Source organism: Dermacentor andersoni, chromosome 1 (assembly GCF_023375885.2).
Source record: "Dermacentor andersoni chromosome 1, qqDerAnde1_hic_scaffold, whole genome shotgun sequence".
Classification (NCBI taxonomy): Eukaryota; Metazoa; Arthropoda; class Arachnida; order Ixodida; family Ixodidae; genus Dermacentor; species Dermacentor andersoni.
Window position 1 is genome coordinate 64,176,323 of NC_092814.1, and position 26,170 is coordinate 64,202,492.

General features: G+C 40.9%; 1 protein-coding gene across 1 annotated transcript; it reads left to right on the forward strand.

The window, feature by feature from the left end:
• Positions 1-26,170, forward strand: LOC126546010 (leukocyte surface antigen CD53-like). Its single transcript, XM_050194071.3, has 7 exons — positions 1-170; positions 10,802-10,990; positions 14,060-14,134; positions 16,982-17,092; positions 20,042-20,161; positions 21,007-21,090; positions 25,451-26,170. Exons 1-7 carry the CDS (start codon positions 105-107, stop codon positions 25,496-25,498), a joined length of 693 nt encoding a protein of 230 aa, XP_050050028.1. The 5' UTR covers positions 1-104; the 3' UTR covers positions 25,499-26,170.

Genomic DNA, 26,170 nt, shown 5'->3' on the forward strand with positions numbered 1-26,170 from the left:
TTTGCCATTTTAGCTCGGGAGGCGGAACGGAAGGTTGTGCTTTTGCGTTGTTGTGCGTCCCTTGCTGTGCTGAAGTTTGTACTCGTCCCCAGTAGTGCGCAAACATGGTGCAGGGATGTGGGATGTCGTGTGTCAAAAACCTGCTATTCATATTTAATTTCTTTTTTGCGGTAAGTGCGAATTTTTCTTTCGTGTTACTGTCTCTGCGTTTTCCTGTTGCGCTTTGTTCGTAGCAGACGACATTTTGTATGTGTTGTGATGAGCGTGTGTCATGCCAAATGTTGGTGACAGCAGTTGTGAAACGCGCGCAAGCGTTGTTTCCATCTGTTGTCATTTCCTAATACGTGTCGCTAGTTTAACGGTGGTGAGCGAGGGGCTCTTTTTCGGGACCAGCTTGCGGGGAGTGTCTCTTCGTATGGCAGTCGTTCCTGGAGAGTTCCGTCGTTGTCAGGACTGGAGGCAGTCTTGCGATACTCTGTTGAAGTTGGCCATATAACGAGGGCTATTTGCACATGCGGGTTTCTCGGCAGCGTCACACAGATCGCGTCAAGTGTGCTTTTTCACGTTATCTCCGGACTATACAACTTATCCATTATTCGAGCGTAAAAAGGCTGCAGCTAACTTTTTAAAGTTTTGCTTGTCATGTTGCTGTAAAATTAACCTGCTGTTGCAACGCAGTTTTGAATACTGAGCATCCGCATGCTGCAATTTGCTGCGGTACAACGCAGAAAATACTTTTTCATCTGGCCCCGCTTAGGCGCGAGATTCACGCGCGTGTAACGTTGACGTCGAAAGTTATCTGTCGTCCATCACCGCAAGATGATGCGTAGTTTAAACAAACGTTAACGCTTTCGCGGTCGTCTCCAATAGCTTGCTGTACTAAATAAGCGTGTATTGTATGTCGTGTTGCGACGATTTATCCGTTTTATCCCTGCTCACGGTGTCCCTGCGGCTGCTCACCTTTCCGGATGTTTGAGCGTTAACTTAAGGCGGAATCTGTCATTCATGAAATTGGCTGATTTTTGTTTTAAATGAAATTGAAACTGCTAGCAAACGTTATTACTGTAAAGTCAGCACAGATGTAAATACAATGCCTCGTCTTGTTGTTTTTCACTCGAAAGCCAGCGATATGGACATCTTGCGCGTGCTAGCAGAAGCGCGTCGCGCAAGTATGGTCCGACGAAGTTGAATGTTAGAAAAGTTCACGTACAGAGAAAAGTTCACGTACAGGGAGCTTTGCTTCGTTCTTTAAGTATTGTTACTTTCAGGTATGCTGCGATCCTAAATAAGACCAAGCAGGTGTAATTCTTTAAACACTATTAGTTTTTCACTGTCCAAACATATAAAAAACAATGCATGAACACATTACAATAACAAGGCGGAACAGCCGCGACACAATATTTAAAGGGCAGACATAGCATGCTCAAATGCGGTTATCGTATCTGATAAAAAGGCTGTCAGGCAAGGCATTCCACTCCTGGACAGCGCGTGCAAAAAAATGAATGTTTAAAAATGTTTGCGCGAGACGAATAGAGAAGTTGCGAGAATGACGGTGACGACATGCGCGTGCTTCAAACTGCTGAATATACTTTCGCGTGTCAAGGCACAATCACCCTTCACATAGGTTGTACAGGAATTTTAATCTCGTGATTTTTCTTCGATGCTCCAGTGTGGGAATGTTCACGCGCATATGTGCGCATATATGGCGAATCAGTTGACCTAAATTTATTGAAAATAAAACGAACAGCAGGTTTTCTTTTGCACCATTTATAATTTGTTTGTTTATTGTGAAATGGATCCCGTGCAATGCTTGCATATTCTAATTTTGGTAAAATGAAAGTGTTTAAAGCTGGAAGTTTCAGTTCAGGAGGCGCTGATTTCAACTTACTAAGCTTAACGTCATTGACATGCCTAGACCAGGAAAGGGTATCGCTTATGGCAACTCCCAAATATTTGTTGTCACTAACTTCTCTTATCGGAGAACCAATTATAGCGTAGGTAATGTGGACAGGATATTTTGTTGGTTTCGTGTAGTAGCACAGTTTTCTCTGAATTTCCCTTCATCGACCATTCTGAACACCATTTGTGGATTGATCATCGTGGCACACCACCCTACGAAATATCATGCAGTCATCTGTGAATAACCTAATTTGAACACTTGGATCTATAGCCTAAATAATGTCATTGATATACATTAAAAACAGAATGGGGCCAAGTACACTGCCCTGGGGTATGCCTGAGGTAACGGGTAAGAATGTAGAGCAGAAGCCATTTACATCTACGAATTGAGTTCTATTGACCAGGTATGATCCTATCCAGTTAAATATAAAATCTGGAAGACTGAACATTTTAAATTTTCTGAGGAGCTTTCCGTGTGGTACATGGTCGAACACCTTACTAAAATCAAGCAATAATAGATCAACTGTCCTAGAGAATTCAAAGACATGCCAGTTCGTGAATAATGATTACAAGCTGCATATTAACCCCTTACGGAAAGCATGCTGGAATTCGGAAATTAAATTAATTTCAAGAAATTTGTTAATAAAGTGTGCGATAACGTGTTCTAGTATTTTGCAGCAAGCGGAAGTTAGGGGGATGGGTCTGTAGGTTTCTGCATGCAGACAATTGCCTTTCTTGTAAATGGCAATCACCTGAGCCAATTATCGGGTAATATAGCAGAGGTTAAAGATAGACTAAAGGTGGTTGTCAAAATTCAAGATACCAGTTCAGCATATCGACGCAGGAAGGCATTAGGAATACTGTCTGAACCCCCAGACGATTTTTCTTTAATGCTTACTACCAAAGACAAAATGCCTTCATACGATATTAAATCTGGCTCATGGCGAGATGTGGGAGACCATTGTGGCTCAGCATCGGATGGCGAAAAAACGGAATTAAAATATTCATTGATCTTTTGAGCTATAATCATGGGATCAGTGATTAAAGTGTCTTGGTTTATTAACTTATCAATGGTGCCTGCCTTTCATGTAATGCTAAAACCTGTCCGGGTTTGTTTTCATAAATGTGGATAAAGTAACAGAAATACCTTTGTCTGGCAGATGATAGCGCTCTTGATAAGCTCAATTGAAGGGTCTGAATTAGCACTCAGTTTCTTCCGTTTTTCTTTTTTAGTCTTTTTAAAAAAGCCTTTGTTTCATGTGTAAAATATTTTGGTCAATCCAAGGGTTTAGGCAGTTATGAAAGATGCGTCAAGTAGGGACAAAGTTATTGATACACCTCAGAACAACTTCCTTCAATTTGTACCATAATGTACATAATGTACCATTTACATTTAATACAATGTGAAAGCCGGCATGCGAGTAATACTAGCCTCTGGTCAGATGTGCCATCTTCTATTGCGATGTCGTGGTCATTTAGGCTTCTGCTAACAAAACCAAATCTAATATATTACCACCTTGACTGCATTCACGGGTCACGTCATGCATGAGTTGTTCGAAGTGTCATGCCAGCATTATGTCAAGCAGCGGATTATCCAGTAGACCGATTATGTTTTTACAAGACCGTTTGATTGATGGCGAGTTAACCTCCGGCCATAATTATTTTACTGCCTACATCCGATGACATGTGGTCATGTAGTTTAAATAAAAATCTGCGGTGAAGCAGATGGAGGCCTATACACTGCACACACTGTGACGACGTGATCCCAGCAACTTGCAGTCAAGAAAAGGCTTTCGTGGCCTTCTATTTCTGTGTTGACTGTAACTGAGACCGTGTGTTTTACAACAACTGCAACAGCGCCTTCCTGGCATGATCGATCACGTCCATACATCTGATAGGAGGATGTCACTGTCATGTCATCGCTTGCACTCTCACGTAACCATGTTTCGGTTATAATTGTGATGTGAAAGTTGCACTTGTAGAGAAGATGCTCCATCCAGCTTATCAGTTTTATTCAGTATGCTTCGAGCATTTAATTTCAGCATGCGTAGCTGTTTAAATCCACCTCGTGCATTCTGTCAAGTGGGAACATGTTGTAAGTTATATTCAAAGACAGGAACACGCTTATTTGCAACATTGTCCCAAGCAAAAATATCAACTTTAAGTTTATCATATGTAAAAAAAAAAACACATTTGTTGTTTGATTTTTCGGTTTCATCAGACTGCCACAGAAGTTGATGCTTCTGCAGTGTAGATTTGCTGAATTCATTTTGGATCAACAGACGGGTGCCCTTAAGCTTTCTCACATTCCAAAGACCATTTTCTTTTTCTAAGAAGTCTTGAATAGATAGAATGAAAGGTCATGAACGGTATTGCCTTCCAATCAGTGAATTCGAGTAACTGAGCGGCATGATAGGTTGTTTCTTGTCAAAAATTTCATCAATTACCATTTTTCTTAACTCTTTTGATTTCACCACTTCAATTCCATGAACTAACAAATTGCACCTTCGGTTGCGATCTTCAAGATCCACCATTCTTCGGGCTTGTTCAACTAAATTATTCTCCAATGAAATTGTTCTGTTCTCGAGCTCCTCAATTTGGAAATATTTCTCGCATACGTCTTTGAGCAATTGGTCAACTTCCTGCCACTGATTTCTCAAGGTATTCACAGAAAGCTTTGTTGTTGCCCCTCTCCCGAATATCGCTAAGTTCCTTCAATATTTGTGATTGGCCTTTCTGCAGGTTTGCAAACATCTCAACTGTCGGCCTAGGGTTTCGCTGCATGTCGCCGCAAATCGACAATTTACAGACACAGAAACAACTATAAGCAGCAAAAAGGCACACTTGTGGGCAGTGTGCCTTTTTGCTGCTGTACTGTTGTCGCCTGATCCTGTGATTACACTGAGCTTCAAGCTGTGCATATTCAGGCGTGAGACATCAGCTGTGCTTTCCTTGAGTCTGCCGAGTGGCTTGTTTCTGAAAAAAGTTTTGTAGGTTCTACTTGTCACTTCAACCAGTGTAGCTGTATGTTAGTATGACAGGTTAGCAACCGGCACGGTTCCTACCGTCGGCATACACGTATGAATAAGGATTGTAAAATGTGGTTGTCTGCCAAGTAATGCTGCATGAGGTTGTGTTACTAAATTTCAAAATAGGGCAATGAAATGTGGGTTTGTTATCCACGTTAGTGTATGTACAGGTTGTCCCACGTAACTTTAGCCGAACTTCAAAAATATGCGAATGCCACGTAGCTGGACAGAATAAAAGTAATATTGTTTGCCATCGCTTGGAGATACCCAGATTATATTTTCATTCTACCTAATTACGTAATTTGACCTAATTAATTAATCAATTCAAATATAATTAGATGAAAGTGTCAATGAGAAAATCGTAGAGCACCATGAAGAACTCCCGATGCAGCTTTCTGTTGCTCAATACGTGCTACATAAAAGTTTTTCCGAGCATGAAAGAAGGCCGCACATGCATACAAAATTGCAGCGCGACTGGCCGCTCGAGGCACTTTGCGTTTATTCACAGGCTTCTTTCACGCACGAAAAAACTTTACATAAAAGTGTTCTTTCTTTAATGTCCAGTGTGTGTCTGTGTGTACACACACACACATTGGACATTAAAGCAATCAAGCTTCGTGTGTGCATGTTCATTATTCAGGAGAAAAAAGAAGCCTTGGCATAATAATAGCCTACTAACAGCTTTTGCTGCTTTTCATACTTGTTACTTTATGTAGTTGTGCCTTTAGCTCGCACACCCATCACAGTAGTGAATACCACTTGAGTGCTGTTTTTGGCATCTGTAACAGGCTGTAGAAGAAATTGGACTTACTGGCAGGCTTATGCATGCCGTCATTTTCTCCACTCAGGCAGCTTACACGGGTGATACGTGCTGGACGGCTGGTGAACTGGTAGCATGCTAAAAAAGTTTGTTGTTGATCTGATCCACTTACCTCTAGCAACGGGCTAGTAGAATATATTTGTGGGTGCTCATAACTGCTGTTTGGAGTAATTCATTTTAGGAAACTGTCACTGCTGAGGTTTATTTTATTTGCTGAAGTTTTTTTTTTTTTTTCAAGGCAAAGAAATCCACCTTTAATTGTACAATATCGGCTATAGTTAGAAAATTGTTGCATGAAAGTAATGTCATTGAGGATCTTGAAACAGCAGTCATTTCATTGTTTGATGGGCTGAGTTAAACTTCATTTAGATCAAAGTCATAACACAATTGGAAAAGGTGCGACATAGATTCAGTTAGGTTTAGCACTTATGTTCCTTTCTTGTCTGTCGTCACGTCTCATGTATTTAAATTGGAAGCTTACAAACTTTAAGTTTTGCAATAAGCATTACTGTTTTCCCACATTTTCATGAGATTGTAATTAGTTGACTGGTAGTTCAAATACAGAAAAAACTGATTGCAGCCTTGTTTGGGGAAGCTAAAAATATTTTGTGTTGCAGTTATTTTCCAAGTAAGGGCATGTAGACTCTTCTTAAAACGTCACTAAAAAGAAAGGTTAAGTCATTGTAAACTAGTAGAGCATTCTTTCAAAGCTCTACTGTCGTATATTGGGGGGAAAAGAATTTATTACTGGAGGATATGAAGGCCAACCTTTTTTTATTTCTGTACTAATACATCGGTTTGACATAACGGATTTCAAAATATTTTCTCATATTTGGACTGTTTTGGCACAGGAAAAGTCCTTGAAATTGAAACACACTAGGTTGTGTTCTTGGTTCTTGTGAAATGTAGTGCTCCATATTTACTAATAAACAGTAAATTAGACCTGTATAGACGCTGTCGAAATTCATAACATGGTGGCTACCTGGTGTGGGAGCTTCATGGTGGTGTCATCACCCTTTGTTTGCATCTTGTCTGACTTACCAGTCCTTCACCCAAGATAAGCGACTGCTTTGCTATTGCAGAAACTTAATGAACAGCGGAGCTGTTTAAGCTTTAGTTCCACCGTGGAGCATTACCAGAAAACTCAGCCCAGCTGTGTGCCACCTCTCGTTGCCTAGCAACCACCTGCAAGAGCACCGAGCCACGTAACCCCCTCGCACCCTATGTGCATAGGGCGGAGTTGACGTCACAGGCGAGTAAAAGCTTGGAACAGCCGGCATGGCGACACACTTCTTGCCTTCTCTACTTTGTGCGTACCTGCTGCTGTTATGGGAAGACCGAAGAAAGTCCGGACGCCCGAAGAAGCGGCTTACCAGGAAGAGCGCCGTACTGCCAAATGAGAAGCGATGCGTTGCGGCCAAGCTGATCTGGAACACCGCGCCAGAGCTGCGGCTGAGAAGAGGAGACGCCGAGTCGAGGATCCCAAGTTTGTCCAGGGAACGCGAGAGTCTGAGCCGGAATGCTTGATGTCGCCAAGAAAGCGATCCCGGCCTGCGACTGCTCGAAAACTTCCAGTGTCAAGCCCGCCGAAACAGCAACTTTAGCAAAACCTAGCATAACCTTGCAAAACCTAGAAGCAATTTAGCCAAGCCTACCATAACCTTACAAAACCTAGAAACAACTTAGCCAAGCCTATCAACAACTTAGCAAAACCTAGCATAACCTCACAAAACCTACAAACAACTTAGGCAAGCCACGTAAGAACTAGGTGATCACAAGCTCCGCTGTTAACTCCAGCCTTGCACCACTAGTGCAAGCTGCACGTTTTTATCACTGCAACTTAACATTTCTCTTTAGTGTCTCTAACATTGGCTTACAAACATGGGCATTGTTAGGAAAGAGTAACCGGTTACACACTATAATCAAAACAATGTTTCAAGGTCCAAGACCCCCCCCCCCTCCCCCCTTTTTTTAATGTGTTATTTTATACTATGGACGGCGAACCCACTGTGGTGGCTTAGCAACTATGGTGTGCTGCTAAGTGCGAGGTTGTGGAATGAAATCCCAGCCGCTGTGGCCGCATTTCGATGGGGCTGAAATGCAAAAACACCCATGTACCGTGCATTGAGGGCACAATAAAGATCTCCAGGTGGTCAAAATTAATCTGAAGTCCCTCACTACATCGTGCCTCATAATCAGATCATGGTTTTGGCGCGTGAAACTCAAGAATTTAATTTAATTTTACTGTGGATGGCGGGCTTGCAGGTGCGCTTGCATCCGAGGTTTCAGCTTTCTGCACAGCCTCGTGCACTGTCAATGGTTATCTTGTTTTGTTATGTGCAAATAATAATAATAATAATAATAATAATAATAATAATTATTATTATTATTTCTGTCGCCAAATTGGTTAAAGCTAAGTGCTGGTTTTTGGCCTCCAAATACTTCCTCCCGATGGAGGTGATGTAATGCATTGTGATCATTGTGTGTATTTATTATTACTCGTCTGTTTATTATGAAGTTGTGTAAAAATGCATATACACATTGTGGTTGTGAAGTGTTGAGGTCACCTTATAGATTATCTGAAGAAATACTGCTGAAGCACCACTGTTCCCAACACCAGTTTGTCCGGCTACTAGCAAACTTGCTTTGACTGTACTTGATTTGGGTTGCTTTAAAGCTGCGCAAGCAACAAGGTTTAAAAGCAGAAAATTTTGCTGTTCATATAGGTGGGCATTTCCTGTAAAGACAACATGGTCAGGTAGCAAGCTTCAGTGGGGTCACGGGGTGCATAATTTAACTACAGAGGTGTGTGCTCTTTCTTATATCACTTGTTCTCAAGGAACTTCGGTGTATACTTGTGAAAATTCCTCTGTAGCAGAAACTGTGATACATGGACATCTATACTTCCCTGCAGCACAGTAGAAGTTGTGGTTTCCCTAAATGAGAGAACAGTTAGTGAATGTCACTTTGTCATCTTGCCTTTTTTTAAAGCCATACGTTTGTGACCCCACAAACGCTTGTTTATAGATAGTGTGCAGTAGGTACAGTGCACAATTTTGTGCACTACTGTTGTTTGTTGCAAGTGAATGGGAAATTTCCAATTACAGAATTTTTGGTTTAATGACCTGATTAGAAATGAGAAAGCTCGTATATTTTACAAATATTCATCTGGTTCACAGAGGAGGTGCGTGTGATCACAAGGCATGCAGCAGATGCAGGATATTGTTCCTTATACAAAATGACAAAGTAACTTTTTGTCATGATCAGTGCTGTATTTTTGTTGCATATTTTGTTATTAGGGTTCATCATTTAAAGATTAAAGTGGACTGTTTGGGTAATGAGCTGTAAGCTGAATTTTTTTTGAAGATCTAATGGAAGAAATACTAGTTGCAAAGGAAGTGTGCCTCTGCGTAAAATGTGTGTAGCCAGTTTGTTTAATAATTGTGTTGCATGCAAGTAGTATTCGTGAAGCATAGAATCTGTATGTATTTGAGTAAAAGCACCAAGATCTCATTAATCGGTGATTGTCCTCTTAAATATTAAACAAAACTAACGTTTTTATAGTCAAGTGAAGCCTGCTTCAGTTTTTATCCATTTTACATGACAATGATAGTTAGACATTAACCAGCTGTAATAGACCACTCATGCATTGCTTCTCAACACATGTTTATGTATTTCATTTCATTTATTCCTGAAAGTGCCCAAGAACAACTCTATGCCTTAGTATTGGTGCACTTGTGTTACACAAACAGAAAACAGTACAGACAACCTGAAAGAGCAGTGGTACAAGATGTGACAAGAAATTGAATTAAATCGGAGACAGAAGTCTGATAAAGAGCACATACGAGAGCATCGTAACACAAGGTATTTTGTTGTTACAAGACATGCTATAGCGTTAGAGGTGCAAGTTGAATTCATGTAGAAAATGCTGGGATTACGCAAGTTTGGGCGAGGCATGCAGAACGCTACAGCTGACCGTAACTGGGGTCAGAAGTAGTTGTGAATTAGTTTATACTAGCATAAGTAATAGCAATATCTTCACCTCATTTCAAGGGGTCTAATATTAAACATGTGCAGTACACGCTCGTAGGCATAAAATATGAGACTTCCCAGAAATGGATCGTGCAGGACACTACTGAAATGTTGCTGAACACACTCAATTTTTGCCACATTGGTCAAGTTAACACAGTTCCATGCGACATAACTGAACTCAAACTTCGAGCGTACAAAAGAATACAAGAGAACAATACAGTTGACATTCGTAAACTTTTTTGTCATTTTTGATACTAACTCTCTGTAGGATGCATTAATAACAATGCATGAATCATGTTCTTCGAAAATTAGTCAGGAGTCAACCAGTATTCCTAAACTAACTCGCTCTTTTTAAAGGAATGTCATCAAGTGAGTATTCTTATAGTAAAGTGGGCATTTTGTGACTAAAGGAAATAACAAATGTCTTAGTTGGATTCATATGCAAAAAGTATGCAACACCACTCCCCGACAGAATTAACATCTTCCTGTAATAATTCACAATCCTGCGTTGATTCTGTTTCACGGTAAAATTTAATATCGTCAGTGTACAAAAGGAGTCGTGAATGATGCAAACATTCTTGAAGATTTTTAACAAACATATTGAAAAATAATGGACCTAAGGAAGATCCTTGTGGAACACTGGAAGTTGAGTCATAAGGCAAAGAGCACTTACTACCAACGCGAACTGATATGTTCACCAATTCATTCTTGTGACCACTCTGGAGATCTGGTGGACCTGTAACATTTCTGTTTGTTAATTTGATTAGTCAAAAATTTTTTCATGTTACCAGGAAATTAAATGTGCCATAACTTGTAATGACTTCAGATACCACGCATCGCCAAAAAGCCGATCGCTTTTCTATTGATTGGCTGCCATGTTTTCTATGATTGATGCCATTTGTGACATTGCGTCTGTATCTGTTATGTGCTTAAATTAATGTAAAATATCTGTACACTTACTTCATGCTGAGATGAGTTCCTGGCTTCACATGTGATAATTGTTACTTTTCTTTTCTTTCAGATATCTGGTATCGTAATAATAGTCTGTGGTGGCTACAGCTTGCACCTTTTCAAGAAAACAGGACCAGTCATTGGTGAAGACTATGTCTCTGCACCTATCATCCTGATAGTTGTCGGCTCCATAGTCTTCCTTGTCGCATTCTTAGGATGCTGTGGTGCCATGCAGGAGAGCTACTGCATGCTCATGTTGGTATGTATGTGCTTTTTGTGATTATTTTTTGGCCTCCGGGGCCATGTGTTCGAAGGTTCGTGAAGTAAAATATCTATACATCATACATGATAGCGATGTCATTAGCAGGAGTCTACTTTTTCTTGAACTGTTTGAACCTGCCCATTCACTCCATGCAATGCAGCGAAAGCATTGGGTAACATCAGCCAGCCAGTTACAAAACCAGATGTGCTCCTTCATTTTCTGCTTCTAATACTCGTGTGCAAGAAACTGGCGGAATAGACCCTTTTCATAGTTGTAAAGTTAGATTTCCTGCAAGGCTTCCTGCCTAGCCAATAGCTGCAGTATTTTTTTCAAGCAGTGTGTACGAGCATTGCTTGTGTTATGCATGGAAAATGCAGACTTGGCTCTCTTGGTGGAACCATGCACGAGACACAAGCGAGACAGCATATGCACCTAACCCATTGTCTTCATTTGAATGATGACTGGTGCCGCCATTATTTGGGCAAATGTGCAGTGCAGAGAAGCACATTTGCGAATTGGGAAAAGGGTCTATTGTATCATTGAAAGATCAGTGTCGCACAATAAACAACCCCTCCTCCTCTCTCTGTGACATGCAGCAGATTCCCCTTCCTTGTTCACTCACACAAACGACATGTTTTGCTGCACTGCAGGTTTAGTGAAGAGCAGTCCAACACTTCAGTGAACTCTGGAGTCATGTTCCTTTTGCCCTGAACTTAATTGGGAACCTGCACTTCCACTCAAAAGATAGCATAGCCTTCCCTGCAGAGCAGCTTATGAAGTTCCGGCGCGGCTCTTTGTGTGCCCATCTGAAGTTATACAGAGTAGGATGGTTGTTGACTGAAGTTGTTTAGACATCAGAAACAAGCAGCCTGGTAAAGAAATCAAGCAGCTTCAGAAATTGCAGAGCTACAGTAAACCTGAATTGAGTGCATGGGGCATTCTTTATCTAAATCTTGCCATAGCCAGGAGGCCAGCATTGATGGCTTCTTTCTGGGAGTTCCAAGTAGGAGTCTCCCGTGATCCTTAAGTGCTCGCTAGTTGTGAGAGATGCACTTTTTCTATCAGTTATTGGACAGAATCTAGAAGCTATGAAAGGTAGGGACTTGGACATGTTGATAGCTCATGTTTAACATAACAGCGTGAGAAACAGGGAGAAACAATGGAAGACACACACAGCGCTCTGTCTTCTTTTGTTTGTCCCTGTTTCTCGCACTGTTCTTATAAAAAAAGAAATCTAGAAAAGTGACTGTAACACTCCTGCAAAATCTTGTATGTGTGTGTGTCTGTCTGTTTCAGTTTTTTTTTCTATAAACTGTGAAGGAGCACACAGTAGTTTGCTGAATTCTTTAAAATCGAAGCTTTCTTTGTGAACCCTCCCAGACCTTCTTGATCGTGGCCGCTGCCTGGTGCTGCTGTCTTTCTGAATAGCTCGCACTAAAGAATTACTTGCCAGACAGTGGAGTCGAACCTTGGTCCTCCGGCACAGCCATTTGATGCACTAACGATTAGGCCACAATTGCACTTATACTTGTATCATGCCAGCGCCAACTAGCTCTTTAAGATTGCTGCGTGTGTCACGTTGTGTAGCATGGGTGTGTGACAGCACACGTGCGCATGCCAGTTTCCTTTACACCAAGATGCAGGAATGAAAAGGGCTAATTTATAGCATTTGATTAACCACTTCATGAAAGCTTCACTTAGATTCCTAGATTTGTGTTGGATGTGCATAATTTAAGGCTTATGTAGGGGTTTGGTTGTGGTTTGGTTGTGGGTTGGTGTCAAGTTGTTCATTTACATAAAAATTGAGTTGTGCCTAATTGCGAACTGAATTTTCTTAGTCAAAAAGGTTGCCTGCGACATCAAAATTTCATCACACTTGTGACAATGTTAGCAGAAATGGAAAATGCCATTGATGCAAGACTTGCCTGGGCTGACCTTAATGTGCCCAGAATATTTACTCATGTAAGGACACACAAGTTAGTGCAGTTGTTATAACAGAGTGCAGCATGAAATAGCTCATATTTTAAGATGACCCACATATACAACTATCTGCATTAGACCTAACTACATGTTCAAATTGTATCTGAAAATTATGCTGCAAGGAATTCCTTTATTTGTTGTTCATGGAACAATGGATTAATGACCTGCTGTGGTGGCTCACTGGCAGTGGCATTCAATGCAGAATGCAAAAAGAGCTAGTCATTACTGAGGTGGATATGTGACACCGTTACAAGTCAGTCGCACCGTATTAGCATTTGTTCAAGAAGTTAACTTAGTGTAGTCAAGGTATCCTACTAGCTTTCTGTTTGCACAGATTTTTGTCCCCTCAAGTGAAGGGCTGTTTTAATGTTTAATGTTTTAATGAGCAGCAACAGATTTTTTCATGGCCTCTCAACATTTTGAAATGTATATCTGCAGAATGTAGGTGTATGCAAATAGTGATCTTTAAGACCGAATCAAATAGCACCAGAAGCGAATCGAATGCTGAATACTTCTTGAATAGCTTTTTTGGATAATGAACAGCTGTTATCACAATTAATATACAACAATGTTCACATCCCAGTATTCTTAAGATTAGCAAGTTTCTGTCATTACATAGTACATTATGAAGCACTGTTTATTAAAAGCACCAATGGAGCATTAGAAGCAAAGTAGTTCCTTTGCATGCACAGGGCTCTTCAGAGAGTGCAAATGATTGCTCTACAGCCTGTTAAGCATGGAAAGCTAAGTGATGTAGCCTGCTCCACTGTGCAAGCTTTCCTGTTATATGTATTTACTATGCCCACAGGTGTGAACATTTAGTGCACTTTCGCTCTAATTTTATGTTTTTGAAGATTATTTATAAATATTCACATTTACGAATAGTGACTGAATTGAATTGGACGCTATTCGATTCGTTATTCGAAAGTATTGAATATTTGCATACCTTTAGCAGAATGGTTTAAGCTTTGTGGTGTTGAAGGCAACTTAGCTTTTTTTGCTAGTGGTATTTCTACAGAAAGTGCCTATCTGAAAGTTGTTCAGAAAGGACTTATCTACGTGTCTGATGGCTTGGTCTTGCTCCAGTTTTCAGTATTTTTGTTCCTGATCCTGGTGGCTGAAATAGCAGCTGGTGCACTGGGCTTTGTGTACAAGGACAAGGTAAGAAATACAAATATGGCCTTGAATTCCTGGTCTTTATACGTTTGTTAGGGCCATGCATATGGTGTAAACTTGTTGCAGTTGTACTTCCTTGAATCAAACCTGGATCTGCTAATTGACAGTAGTAGTTGCATGGAAAAAATGAGCTTCTCTAGATTATTTGCATTCATTTCAGTATTTGCACAAAACTTGCATGTATGTACTACTGTCAATTCTGCACCATCCATACATAAGCAGTTCTTGCAGTTTCTGCAAGTTTTGTCACCTGCTGAGGTTGGTAACTTAGTGGCTATGGCATTGCTTGAGGTTGTAGGTTTGATGCTGGCAATATTTTGATGGGGGTAAAATGCAAAACTGCTCATGTGCTTAGATTAAGGTGGACATTAATGAACACCAGGTGGTCAAAGTTAATCCGGAGTCTCCGACTACAGTGTCTCATAATTAGATTGTGGTTATCGCACGTAAAAACCCAAGAATATGGCGAGTTTTATACTAAACCAATATCATACTTATTTCATTAAGAAACACGCAAATTATTCTTGTCGGCATAGACATGGGTGGGTGAGGAGGGGCGTGGGTGGCAGTATATTGCGAGCAAGAACTTCATAGTTGCTAACGATTGACTGCCTTGTTTTCTCAAATATACTGGACCAGGATAAATGGTTGCTGCAAAGTTGCAGATGAACAGTTTCTTTCAGCTCATGTGGCATTGCAGCCGATGCTATGGAATATAGACCACACATCAAGTTTCTCCACCGACGTTGGTGCTTGCCTATTCCCTAGCAAAGCAAGACGAACTTGCACGGGTGTGCGCATGTATGAGCCTTTCACTCCCCACATCTTTCGCTGCACAGGGCTCGTGTTGCACATGGCAGCTTCTTTGTTCAATACATATGGATTGATCAGCAGTGATTGAACAAGGGATGCAATATCGTAAAAAGAAGCGCGGTATACGGAGTGAGAACAATTAAATCGCAGCCTTCTGACATTGAAGTGTTTCATATAAATTCAACAAATTGCATATAAGGTGAATAATTACCTTCAGTATCTGCAGACTCCTGACAGTAAACGTGTCTTTTGCCGACTCAGTGGGTTCCATTGTTGAAGCAATAAATAACCAGTTGTTCATGCTTGCCTTGATTCTTTCATTAGCTGAAATGTGATATAGTTGAAATCAAATGGGTGGGAAATTGCTGTATCAGACTACCTTCTGCCTTGGATAAATCCAGAATGTGCCGAGATAACGGGAGGTAAAAAAAATATAAACACGAACACTCATTTCCTTCATGCCAGCTCACATTCTTTTTCAGTTACTTGCACCATGCCATCAATATGATGCAGGAGCTGTGCTTTCGCAACATTTAAGGTGTGAATAATTTTCCACATTTGACCCAGATTAGAGTGTACATTTTTCTTAATGAAGCACATGTGGCAAACTGTCGTCGTAAAGTTTATGTGGTAGCAATTTAGTGCACAGAAAATCGCGTTTGCACAGCGCAGTGAAACGGGGGAGGATTGTGTGCTGCATGCTTAGCTGCTTTGAAGTTTGTGTTGTAGGTCGAATTCGTGGCTGGTGCCGGAGCGCCCCCTTATCGCCATGTTGTTGTACATGGCATCCAGGGTCGGAATGATATAATTGGAACGGTGTCCTGCCTATGTTCAGCCTACACCGAGCCTACTATATATAAACGAGAGAAGGGAAACTGAGGGGCTTAATTCTTGGTAATCATGACCATATAGAGCCAACAGACAATGAAGCCAAGGAAAGCATCGGGGAAATTAGCTGTGATTGAAATGGAAATGTAGGAAATATAAAAGAGAAATGAAAATAGACGAAAAGATAACTTTCTGCCGGTGGGACCCGAACCCACTACCTCCGCATTGCGCGAGCCTTACACTGCCAATTGTGCTATGGTGATGGCTATCAATCCATCCACTAACTTGGGTACTTATCTGTACTACATCTAGCCCTGTATATATATATATATGTATATATATTATATGCTGCTGCTGTATTAGTGTATTATAATTTATTCTAGTCTACTTAGATTTAGGTGCACGTTAAAGAACACCAAATGCTCAAAATTAATTTGGAGTCCTCCACTATGGCATGCTTCCTAATCGGATCGGGGTTTTGGCACATAAAACCCCCAGAATTTAATTTTTAATTCAGCACATTATGGTTTATGAACACCATATTGGTGTATTTACTTATATCCCTCTCTTATTGGTGTGCAAAGGTGCGATATAAATTTGTTGCAATCAAGACTGATTGCTTGGTTCTTTGCTACTAGTACATGTATTTATAGTCAATATTGCTTTGTTTCTGAAGTGCTTGCCTGTTGGAGTTTCTGTAAAGCCAAGCAGGGTTGCTTCATAAAGAAAAGCACTGATGTGTTGCTACTTTGTCTGGCAAGAGCAAGTGACAACACAACCTGCCATGCTGGCTAAGGAAGGAGCTGTGATGCTCTGTGGCTGAGCATAAAGTTTTGAGTTTAATTCCTGTGATAGCATGCAAGAAAACCTGTGTACCGATATTTAATGCTCATTAGAATTCAGATGACTAAAAAATATTATAATGCTCTCTTTCATCCCTTATAAAATGCGTTCACCTTTGAGATTAGGACTTGGTTGATGTGTAAGGTTTGAGCATCGGGCTGTTGCGTCTGCGGCGCCTCTGGTATGTGTTTTTGATGTGCTAGGAAACTAGCAAGGAAAGAAGAAATGGTAGTTTTAATTTCAAGATGCTTTATTTTGTGAATCTTGGCATTCATGGTTTAAAGTCTCGAATTCATGTTACTCGATACATTTGGACTGTCATCACGAGTGAAATCTATTTCAATGCAGGTTGAACACATTGCCCGGGAGAGGTTCGACCAAACCTTGCAAGACTATGACAGAGAAGGTGAAGGTAGGCTGAAGCCGATTCGGGAAGCTTGGGATTTCATCCAGCATGAGGTTAGTACGCAAGAATCTGAATTGTAACTGAGCCCCTGCTTTTTAGCAGCTCCTTTTTTGTGGCTACCATAATGTGGTTGTTAAAAGGTAGATGTTACAGTGTATGTGTCTACGAAAGTGTGTTTGGCTGGCTTGTGTGCAGTGCTCTGCTTCATTTCTTTGCCTTTAACCCACTCATTTTGCAACACTAAACACCTTGTACAATTCTGTATAGTTTGGCAAATTAATTTAATTACTGATTTACCCTTAACGACAGAGTCAGCATTCTGAATGGTATTAAGTCTTAGGTGTCTGTCCATAACTGCACTCTTGCATTTACTGCAAATAAGTTCAAATGTATTGTCCGATAGAAAGAGGCAGTGCACACCTTACGTGTTACTGTATGTGAAATGTAAAATCAATAACCTGTAGCCCCTCTTCTGTAAGAAACAAAACTTGAATGCTGAAGCACAAGTTTAGCAAGGAAAGCAGTTACTGTGGCAGTTGTGATTGAAAAATTATAAATGAGATTGCCATTTCAAAGGAGCACATTTTAAGGTATTGCAAAGAATTGAGAAATTGCTCGAGGCATACCTGGAACATTGAAAGTTAGAGCAGTGGCCCTAGTATCGTGTGTGAGTGAAGATTTTTAAACCTGGATACTAGTTACAAATATTACCTCTGAGGGCAAGTCATGTGTCAAAAAGCATCAAAGTGGCACAGGCATTGTTCTTAGTTTTTGTTGCAATCGATATTACACTAGAAGAATTGTCTGTCAGCAGGGCATATTATTCTATTGATCATGTGTTCAGAACCTTAGAGAAATTTTCTTTTTCAAATTATCTGAGAAGGAAAACAGAAGCGTGAAAGAAACAAGGACTATCGAGACGAGTACGCAGGAAGCGTCAGTCCTGTGTACTCGTCTTGATCATCCTCGTTTCTTTTGCACTTGCTTTCCTTCTCAGTTATGAACCAACTCACCAAAGAAAATGCTTTACTAAAACTTGTCTGGCGGCTGCCCGATTTTTTTTGCCAGGTCATTGCTAGAAATGTCAAATTTTGCACTGAATTTTGTTTTAATGGATGGAAGGAACAATGTGACTGTAGAGATCGGAGAGTGCACAATTTTCTTGCGAGAACAGCAGTAATTGTATATTTTGCTGCGTGCTACTGCTGCACGGCCACTTTTATTAATGGTTTAGGGTTATCAGTGCTGGGCTGTGCCTTCATTCATGTCATGTATGACATTTTTTTCCTTAAGTTGATACATAATGCATTGCATGCAATATTTTTGTTTTGGAGATATCCGTGCACTTTAAACATAAAACAACTTCAGGCTGTTTGCAGGCCTGCCTCATCTACTTTCTTCACATGCCACAAGTCTTCAGAAAAAAAGATTAGCTTACATCCTTGTCTCAACAATTAACCAGATTTTCTATTTTGTCAGCTTGAATTTAGCATGGTTCACATATTGTCTACAAGGGTTTCCATGCTAAGTGTTGTGATATTGTAGTGTAAACAGCAAACAAAAATTCCACTGGAAGCAATGATTCCGAGGTTTGCCGTTCTTAACTTATGACTTATGTGGCGTGTTCACTACAGCAGCCGCATTTGTATAAGGACGAAATGCTAAAACAGCCGTGTACTTAGATTTAGATGTACATTAAAGAACCCCAGGTGGTCCAAATTATTCTGGAGCCCCCCCTCACTACGACGTGCCTCATAATCAAACCATGGTTTTGGCATGTAGAATCCCATAGTTAAAATTAGTTGAACTACCTACACTGACTTTTTTTTCTTTCTGTTCCCACTGCCTTACTTTATTCTTTGTGGCAGCTTTACTTTAGCCTTTGGAGTGTCACCTCTCTTTATTACCTCCTTCATTACTTTCTGTCTTGCATTTCTATTTTTCTATCCCCTTTCCTGAACAGCTGGCAGCTGTTATCTGTTCTAGTTTCATTTGTCAGCCTGCCTCATTCCTTCCTTTCATTAGTTAATTTGTCTCTCTAAACATAATATAGCTGCAAACAGAAGTGTTCTGGTGCCTACTTTTTGTTGCATATCTGAAGATATTATGGCTGCACCTGTGTAATATACAGTAAAAGGTCATTATATCCATTATTGCATGTACTGCACTATGAATCTCTATGGGGATTTCAAAGAGAATTGCTCTTACTTATCCATTATTTTGTTATATTCTATTTCATTATAGTGAGGTTTGACTGTAGTATGTTTGGACACAGATCTTGTCTTAATTTTAACCATTTGTGGCATTTCTTGCTGCATATTGTCGAATTCTGGGCGTCATGATTCAATATCAGTATAGTGTCACTTCATTAAGTTAACCAAAGGGAGGATATATATATGAGTTCCCTATGCTAATTTTCGTATCTACATTTAAAAGAGGTGTCCATGCTTCTGTGTGCTAGAGATAGCTAGCTTGGCTCTAAGAACAATCGAAAATTGCAATTGAGGTAAAGGTCTAATTTCAACACAAGCACGAAGCACACAATCAAGAGCTTGTTGTGAATGCAACTGATGTTATGTTTAACAGAGGTCTATGTTAGTGTTAGCAGCTGTGGCTGCCTTTGTGAAATGAGTCAAGCTTGGAGTTCCACTGCATTGGCATGCAATATGTGGCAGCAGAAATGTTGACATGGCTGGTGAAAGAAACATGATCAACCATTGAGAAAAAATAATGCAGGCTGATGCTTTGAAGAGGACCTTTTCCCCTGGCCTTACAAATTGTGATTCAATGTTGTTGGTCTAACTGAAGTAGTTCTTCCTGTCGTTCCTGCTAGGTTCGTGTCATAAGTGCCAGTTTTGTGCGAATGAGAGGCATGTGGTACCTGTTTATCTAACAATCAGGGAAGGACATTGGCTTTTTCACTGCTATAGCTTGAGGCTTTGTCTGGCATCTGTTTGTTTGTAAGCTTGAATTAAAAGGGAATTTGTTTGCTGTCTGTGTAGCTGAAGTGCTGTGGTGTGAATGGGCCCAATGACTGGTCCAGAACTAAAACTCATTCACCACCGGGCAGCTGTTGTACTGATGGTGAAGACTGCACCAAACAAAAGACCTATTACGAAAAGGTATGCCATCTTGCATGCTCATTACATATTGTTTGCTTATCAGAATGCATCGTGGCTAGTGAACTGCTAATGTGATGTGATTTGTAAAGCTTTTCCTTTAAACTTAAGGGGCATTGCACTTTTAAGGGAGGCAAGCATTAGTTTTCATTGCACTTGGTTGCACGCAGCAGGTGGAAGCACTCAAAATGCCTGTCTGTCACGGTCTCGCTCAGTTCTCCTGTACTACCGGCTGCAGTAGCTCAGTGGTTATGGCATTGCACTGCCGAGTACAAGGTTGTTGCTTTGATTTCGCTGGCTACGGGCCGATGGGGGTGGAATTCAAAAATGATCGTGTACCATGCTTTGGGTGCATGTTAAAGGACTTCAAGTGGTCAAAATTAATCCAGAGTCCTCCCACTGTGGCATTTCTCTTAAGCGGATTGTGGTTTTGGCCTCTGTAAACTCTGAATAAAGAAGTTGCAAATCATTTGCATAATTAAGAAATGTTAATTACCCCCAAATTAATTATGTTAATGCTTACATTGTACATGTAGGATGTCATATACTACAAACAACCACTTTTTTGTGTTTCTTTGCTATGGCAGTGTACTATCGGTCCACAGATCTGTGCTGTGTTTGGCGATCTTGTTGTGCTTGTCACAAGTAGCTTTTAATGCTTCAATAATAGAACATTGGGCTAGGATCGCTTTAGGATTGTCCGAGGCATGTATTTATATTTTTTTATTGTCTATATACACTGCCGTTTACATTGTGATCAAGAGGTGAACAGCAAAACTGCACAGTTGTGTAGGAAAGTAAGCTGACATTATGTTCAATTTACTATGGCTATATCTTTTTTTGTTCAGGGCTGCTATGACAAAGTGAAGGAGGACCTCTCGCAGTATGCAGTTTATGTTGGAGTTGCAGGAATTGGTATTGGTTTGATTGAGGTGAGATTTGCTATGCTACATACATTGTTTTTTGCCCTGAATCAACATGTAAGATGTCTTAGTATGAATAACACAGCTCAAGGTAATGTCTAATAGGCAGCTGCAGCACCAGTCTCTTTTTATCTTATTCCACATGCATCATGGGCACTCGGAAGATGTTCTACAGCTTACAAGATTCTACAGCTTACAAGGCCTTGGGCTTCAATTCAATTGTGGTGACTGCATTTTGGTGGGGATGGAATGCAAAAATGCCTCTGCAGATTAAAGAATCCAACGTAGTCACAGCCATCCATTAGTTTTTCTGAGCCAAACACAACTCTGGCATGTAATAAACCATCGGTTATTTTATTCTGCACCCCTCTTTGTGCATTTAGGAGAGAGAGGGGGGAGGGCATGTTTTTCTGTTTCAATTCGCTACCGTAAGGTAGCGTCGTGTCAGCCGGTTGACTTGTTAATGTAGGTTCCTTTTTTTTTTTTTTTTGTGGAAGGGGCCTGGACGACAAGAGTGGGGGGAGGTTGTAAACTATCGTCTCTCTGAGAGAGAAAAACAGTGGCAGGTAATGGTGCTCGTGGAAAAGAAATGAATAAATATATAAATAAAAAAAATGAAGAGGGGAGAAAACTAAGCAATCCGATTAGAAATAAAAATAACTAGGTGCTGTTGTCTATAGCTTGAAATTTAGCATAGTGAATAGATTCTAAAGTTCACTTTGAAATCTTTATGCCTGTTGGTTACAATCTCTTGAACTTATGAACGAGGTAAGATTCTCTGTATTTTCTGTCTCGCACAGAATGGAAATTTGACTAGGATGTAGAGTTCAAGTTCTTCAACGTTACGACCTGGTTGGTTCAAATGGTCGGTGACGGCTTTGGGAAACTTGTTAGCTATGTGCATGTGATGTCCGTTTAACCGTTCATTGATTGTCCCGTTTAGCTGATATACTGTTCCTTACAGAAGGAACATTTCAGCACATAAAACATTGCAACAAGTGCAAGTAAAGCTACTTTTAACTTCGTGTGCATAGCTATTTGTGGTGCTTTTAATTTTAAGGTCACTTTGAAGGTGCCTGCAGATCTTGCACCTGGGACGCAAAGACATGCTTTTATAATAAGGGAATAATGTTGGCTGATTTTCACGTGCACTAGCATACCTTGAAAGTTTCTGTTGCGGCGATAGGTCAATCTTAGTACCACCGGGAACACTTTTCTCAGATGCTCATTACTTGATATATTGGGTGTATTTTCATAGAATGTTGTTTATGTTTGGGAGGGCATTGGAATATTTTGTTATAAAGGCTGGCGGTCTTTGAGTCTTGTACCGGCTGTTTCTTAGCTATTTGCGATTGCCTCTCCAATCTTGACGCGACGTCATATTCCTGTCGAGAGGAACTTGTGGATAGCTTGTTTCTGCTAGTGTTGCTTTAAGGACATTTAAGTGATGGATATAATCATTGTCCTTGTTGCAGATTCTTCTTATTTGTTTCACTTTTCCAACAAAAATTTCTCGCTTGCAGTGTCGCAGGTGATGACTGGTGTAGTCTAAATGTTGCTGCCTATCCGTAGGCTTCCGGTAAAGTGTTGTTCTCAGTTTTCCATTCTCTATGTAGACCGTCCTGTCGAGGAAGTTGATTTGACTAGGAGAGTTGTGAGCAGTAAATTCAATACTAGGGTGAAAGCAGTTTAAATGGCTAATTAGGTCAGTTAGTATGCTTATGCCATGTTACCATGTTATAAATATGTCGTCAGGGTAACACAGGTAGGTGTGGGGGTTTTAAAGGGTATGATTTTATCAGGTTTGCTTCAAGCTGTCCCATGAAAATGTTTGCATACGTGAGAGCAAATGGTGTTCCCCTACTTGTGCTGAAAGTTTGCAGGTAGTGAATAGAATTGAATTAGAACGAGCTGAGCGTGAGAACTAACTTCAAGGGCCCCTCACCAGGTCTGGTCATTTTAAGCTGACAAGCGCAAGCATACATTGAGCAATAACGATCGTGTCTGCAAAGTATTACATCGCCACGCGCCGCGGAAAGATCTGAAATTTCAAACCGAACGCTGTTTTTCCTTCTCCTCGCGGCCGCCACGCTCCAAGCCGGAGGATGACTTACTCGTGTCCCTGCGCCTACGTACTTGAGTCCACAGTGTGACGTCACTCGTGGTGAGACGTGACTTCGAGAATTAAAGACATGTGTTATCTGTGTGATCTGTTGCTTGAATTGTTGAATTGAAGTTTAAAGAAATACTAAAACACACAAATGGAATGTCTACGTGTTTTTTGTTTTACTTCGCACCAAAGCAAGAGAGATGTACTTCCGCTTCGTCTGCTTGTTCCCACGGTCGTGCGGTCACATGCATAGGTACCGAAACTGTGCCATTTTCTACAGTGCTCTAGTGCGTGATCATGCTCTGCGATCCGCTAGTCATGTTTCCTTGCGCACAGTGTGCAAAATCGTGCGCTATGCGAACGAGACAACAGCTCACACATGACGGCATCAGCGGAAATGCGTAACGCCGGAAAAAAGTTGAAGGCGGGGCTTGTGACCTATGTGTCACGTGATCCTCGAGGTCCAGCATAGGAGAACACAGGGTAGGAATTTTGCTTGCGAAGGCTAGACGGGGAGAGTGGAGAGGGAGGGAGTCTCGCTATGCAGTGGAGCCCGCCGGCTGAAATCGTGGGTTTGCGGCACTGAAATATATTTATCTCGGCAGTTAATGAGCTGACTTGAAACTTGAAAAATTTTCGTGGCAGAACGCTCCCTAGAGGACACGTAACAATTTCCAGCGTGTAACCAAAATTTGCTATGGGGCCTGGTGAGGGGCCCTTTGAGGAGCGACAGGCAAGGGGGTTCTCCGGTGGTTGCTGCTTACAGCACGGCCGTGCGGGTGCCGTATCTTGAAAGCAATCTGCAATGTTTGCAGAGTGCGCATAGTGCCAGTAGCTTCGTATGCGCTGTCTTTTGACGTTTCATTCGCATTGAAGGGAGAGATGCACGAAGGTCGATTCACTAACTGCTGCTGCCACTATTCCTCACTTCAGCATTTTGACGGCGAGTTTCCGCACTCACCGAGCAAGATGTGTTCATGTTTACCTGTGCATGAGACCGTGTTTGTAATTTAGTTAAAAGATGTTGGCGGGCTAGTTGTTTTGAATCCATGATTTAATGTGTAGGCTTGACTGAACGAAGACTTAGAAACACACACAGAGACAGCCCTGTTTCTTTGTCTTTCTTTCTACGTCCTTGTTCATTCGTGCTTGCGCGTTCTATCACTGCTAATTTAGTTAGTAAGCGAATGTTCAAAAGTTTATACTGCTTATGAAACTACTATCCTTACTTCATATAGCTATCTACTATTTTGCTATCGCAATTGGTGCTTTGCTTTTTGGGCAGAACTGTGGCTTTTTTTCTATTGAAATTCAAATTTTTATGCAAATAAGTGTAGTTGCCGACACATTTTTCTTGCACAGAAGGCATTGTAACATTTTCCTAATTATTGGGCAGTTTGAAAAATTGAATTTCAGCGAGAGAAATTTTTTCATTTTGTTGAATTTGAGAGTCTGCGACCAAAGGTTTAAATCTGTGTCGACTAAATCTTCGCATCTGTGGTGCTACAAAGCGAAGCGTTCGAGGCTTTTGCGTCCGCTCCACTGCAGTGGCCGAAAGTGTCGCCTGCAGTGGGACAATGCTATCATGAAGAGCTCAGTCAGAAGGGAACAAATGGGACCCTTGCTATAACGCATCTCCGAAAGTCTGCAGCACTAAACACATGGGAAGATTGCCATCTTCGTTCCTGCTACCATTGCACTTGGGGCACATAACCTCCAAGATAAGGTGCACAGGTTGTGTATGTGCTTAGCCGATCTGACAGCCATGCGTAGCCATGGCAAGGCTAGATAAGTACACGCGCACTTATGTGTCCCCCCCCCCCCACTCGCTCACGCAGAAAGACCGTGCATGAAGCCACCTACAGCACACTGTGCAGGGAACGTGATAAGATCTTACTGCACTTAAACTTTATACAGAACATGACAGTGAGAGGGTCTTACTGCCAGGCTTCGGCGGCCGCTCTCTGCGGTACCGTGTGCAATTTGAAGGGTATGTTCGCAAGCAGCCACATGTAATTTAACCATTTGACCATCTGCATCCGTGGTATTTTCTATTTATTGCCTCCGTATTTCTTCACGACAGCAGTGAAATTGATATTGTAATAGTGTTTTAAACGCCCTTCGTTACATTGAGAATTTCATTTGTTAGTTTGATAGTTTGTTATATTGAGGTTTAACTATACTGAATTGGGGAGTCTTGCCAATGCCATATAGAGTTAAAATTATGTACTGATTATTTTTCATCATTTTTTTTTTCAGATTATTGGAATTATCTTTGCGTGCTGCCTTGCTAACCAAGTGAAGTAATGGTGGACATCGTGCAAAGTATATTTTGGCTGTTGGTCTGCTCATTCAATTCATGGCAGCTGCTATAAGTCACACCCTGTGTGTTGTGGCCTTGATCCCATACCAGACAAGTTCATGCGCTATTTTTGGCAGGAAAACCTTCTGTCCCTTTGTCAACCAAAGCTCATCCCTACCTTGTATACCATGTCGTTGTGCCTTAATATTGTTGAACAAGAAATGTTTTTAATGTTGCTAAGCTTCGACCCTCACAGTTGCGCCTCTTCTGGTGAGTCATCTTGGGAAGGGACATGTGCGCACAATAAGATCAACCCTGTTTTCATTGCATTTGCACAAGCTGGGACAAACAGCCAAGTCTCATGTTACAGTGTACCTCAAGAGTTGTGTCGTCTGTAAATAGCTGTCATGTGTTTCTGATTATTATGGTGGGTAACTATATATATATTTCAATACTGGCTGCTGCAACTATTTTCAGGCAGCAATAAGAGCATTCTCCAAAGGGCTATTTTTTTAAAATCAATATGGAAGCCTTTGTGGGCTTATATTTTGGCAGATTTATCACTTCCTTAGCTTGTTAATTTACACAAGTTATCTTGTTTAGAGCAAGTGCTACAGTATTTACAAACGCATGTTCACTGTAATTGAATAAAGTTAATCTGTGCTTGTGGAGTGAAA

Bases quoted from the DNA above. Each gene is read 5' to 3' on its own strand.
- LOC126546010 (XM_050194071.3), top strand. From the start codon at position 105: ATGGTGCAGGGATGTGGGATGTCGTGTGTCAAAAACCTGCTATTCATA. The intron at 14,135-16,981 runs GTAAGAAATACA...ATTTCAATGCAG, and splicing joins GCTTTGTGTACAAGGACAAG to GTTGAACACATTGCCCGGGA. The intron at 20,162-21,006 runs GTATGCCATCTT...TTTTTTGTTCAG, and splicing joins AAAAGACCTATTACGAAAAG to GGCTGCTATGACAAAGTGAA.